Genomic DNA, 3,275 nt, shown 5'->3' with positions numbered 1-3,275 from the left:
CACATTAGTACACGAATTTATTTTTTTCATGTAATAAAATTATTTTTCCATGTATATGGGTACACAAAATTTTTTATTTTTTTTATGTGAAATAATTTTTTTAATTTTTTTACACACATGGGTACCCGAGATTATTATTTTATGAAATACAATTTTTTTTCTTTTTTTTCTGTGTAAAATGGTACACAAAATGTTTTTATTTTTTCTCATGTATACAGTTACACAAGATTTTTTTTATGTTTTTATTTTTTCTTATGCATGGCACACAAGATTTTTTTTTAGGTAAAAAAGTTTTTTATTTATTTTTTATACTCCTGGGTACACAAGATTTTTCTTTTTTTATTTAAAATTATTTTTTTTATTTTTTTCACACATTGGTGCACAAGAATATTTTTTCTCATGTATATGGGTGAACAAGGTTTTTATCTGTTTTCATTTTTTGGGATATTTTATTTTTTCATATGTATACAAATACAGGCGATTTTAAATTTTTTCTCTAATTTAAATTTAAAATTCCAGAGTCGAAAAAGATTGAGAAAACTGGAGGATACAGATTCGACAACACCAACGTTCCATCTTCGTTTAGTTTTTCATCAGCCCCACCCCCTACATTGTCACCTTGAATTGACATGAATTAGCATATTGTTCAACAAAGTGCCTTCACCACTTGTTATTAGGAAAATATGATGATAATAATACAGTTTCCTAAACCCCAACTAGCCAATAAAATATATCGATTCTGATGTGTTTGAAAGTAAAAAGTCCGATGTTTTTAGTGAAATGTTAAAGGAGAAAACTGTTTCTTATTTTTATTTCCTTTTTAAAGCTAAGTGGTGCTTTGTGTATATGCTGAGGTTCACATGTTGCTTGGGTAAATGTCGGCATGCTTAATTTGTTGAGTTGTTTTTGTTATAAACATGATCACCATTGGTGTAAAAATTTGTTGTGCTGAAAAGAAAGGGGTTTTAGACAGGAAAGAAAGGCATGATATTTATGGGGGTGGTCTGAGATAACAAATTTAGGCAGGAAATATGTAATACAAAAAAATTTTCGAAACAGTGTAAATGGATTGTGGTAGAGGTAGACAATAGGAAACTCTCTGCAAAAAATGTTCCGGACAGGAGTAAAGACCAGATGTTTAGGGAATTGGCGCGAGATAAGCATGGGGGAGAACAAATGTAGGGGGTTGCCTAAAAATAAATGTGAAAAACAAATGTGCTGTAGAAAAAAAATTTCCAAACAGAATGTAAATAGATTGATGCAGATGATAATGTCATACCAAATGTAGGAAAAATTGTTGTACCCAAGACAAAATGTAATGGGTGTTCTGTTTTATACACCTCATGCCTCTATACAAATTTCCACAGGTATAGCTTTGTTCGATTTATTTAATTATGTATATGCAACATGAGACAAAACAAACATGTATTCTGATACATGATATTTAGTCATGCATGCATGTACACAAAATATTTCTTTTTTTTTATGTACGTTTGGACAAAATCTCATAAACCCAAATACATAAGGAAAATGAAATACTTTAGGAAGTGAAACTTCTTGAGTAAAAAATATAAAATCTTGTGTAGCCATATACATAAAAAAAATAAAAATATTTTTTACATGACAAAAAAATAAAATTCCTTTGTACCAGAAATAAAAAAAAATGACACAGGTGTTCTGTTTTTTACACCTCACGCCTGCACATGAATAACCACACATGTAACTTTGTAAGTTATTCATTTTATTACGAATCAGTTGTAATTTCAACTAAATCAGTGACCCCTGGGTTGGAGTAATTGTCGTTAGGTGTCTTGAACAAACACATGCCCACAATGGTGACAACGTTGAGCTGTTGTTTCGTTAAAACTTGTGCGGCAAATATTAGAAAATAAAGTCGAAAAGTTTGTAGATGTTTGTTATTACAACTTTTCATCCTGTATGTTGTTGTCAGTTGTTGCTTCTGTTGTTTCATATTCGCCAACTGGAAATAGAGAAAGTTACCTAAAATAGTCAATAATACTCATTCTAATTTTCTTGCACAATGTCACAGTAGTTAGTGTACCTGCCTCTAACCTAGAAAATACAGGTTCGAGGCTCGGCACCGCAACCATTGTAGGAATATGTTTACTTGCACATAACAATTAAAAGAAATTGCTCTAACTCAGTGATTACTAACAAATAAACATATTCTGGGCAATCTGGCAAGAATGTTGCTGTCTGGCATTTCAACATCATATTTAGGTTGTTTTCATCAGGGTGAATGACACTCAATGATTTGAGTAGATGCAACGTCGAAACATTGGTCAGCAAAATTCTTGCCGGAAGAGCCAAAATACAAATATAATGCTCGGCACCAACAATATATATTATAAAGATACATAGATTCTGCTAAGCAAGATTAATAGAAAAAAACACATTTACAAAACATGTATGTATACAACATTAACCTTCTGCGAGTGTGTCGTTAATTTGAATCGTCTGCCTTTTATCGTACAACTCGTAATTTTCCTGAGGGTTTGTGTCTTTCATTTCTGAAAGAAATATAATGACCAATTGTCTTTATGAGTAAGTACAATTGTTACTCAATAATCCTCACACAGCATACACAGCATAGAGGTCACTTTAAAGGAGTAACACAGAAAAGGACAGTCATTATAACATGGGTGTGTTTTCTCATACCCACCTAAGATTTACTACATAACCAACTTTGTAAACATTTCATTTCGATTTTGTTCAATATAGTTTTCATTTTAAACAACCACTGGATACAAGCAAATAAATGGTATTCCTCAAAGAGCTAGGACACATACACTGAACTGTGCCATGATGTCTTACAAAATATGCACCAACCTTTATCTTTGGTGTCCGTCATCGTAGCATCTAAAGTTGGAGGTTTAAGATATCCGTCCTCATCTTCTGCCACCATTAGTGGTTTGTTACGACGTGGAAGCGCCTGAAGGGGGATGGGAATAATTGAATAGGAGATTGATGGTGGGAAATTTTTGGGGAAAATATGAATAGCTCTAACTTGTTTAATTCTTTTTATTTATGATTAATTGGCAACAAAATTATGAATGAAAGAACGAATGAATGAAACTTATTTATCATCGCATGGCAGGGCAACAACATTCATTATAACCGGCGCCGTGGTATAGTGGTTAGCGCGCCTGCCTGTAACCCAGAGGTAGTGGGTTCAAGGCTCGACGCTGCTACCACTGTTGGCGTATTTGTCCTTGGGCAAGACACTTAACGGCAATTGCTCCAACCCAGTGGTC

General features: G+C 32.9%; 1 protein-coding gene across 4 annotated transcripts in view; it reads right to left on the bottom strand.

Annotated features, from left to right (window-relative positions):
- Positions 1–1,372: 1,372 nt before the first annotated feature.
- The window catches only part of LOC100177807, a 13,368-nt gene continuing 11,465 nt past the window's right edge, over positions 1,373–3,275 (bottom strand). For all 4 annotated transcript variants that reach the window (XM_018811377.2, XM_026833638.1, XM_018811378.2 and 1 more), the window contains 3 exons: positions 2,851–2,953; positions 2,448–2,531; positions 1,373–1,981 (listed from right to left, as the gene is read on the bottom strand). In XM_018811377.2, the coding sequence (XP_018666922.1) occupies positions 1,920–1,981; positions 2,448–2,531; positions 2,851–2,953 (249 nt within the window). In that variant the 3' untranslated portion in view covers positions 1,373–1,919. The remainder of the gene's footprint in view (positions 1,982–2,447; positions 2,532–2,850; positions 2,954–3,275) is intronic.

This window comes from Ciona intestinalis, chromosome 3 (genome assembly GCF_000224145.3).
Source record: "Ciona intestinalis chromosome 3, KH, whole genome shotgun sequence".
In the NCBI taxonomy this organism is placed as follows: Eukaryota; Metazoa; Chordata; class Ascidiacea; order Phlebobranchia; family Cionidae; genus Ciona; species Ciona intestinalis.
This window is presented reverse-complemented; position numbering and strand designations above follow the sequence as displayed.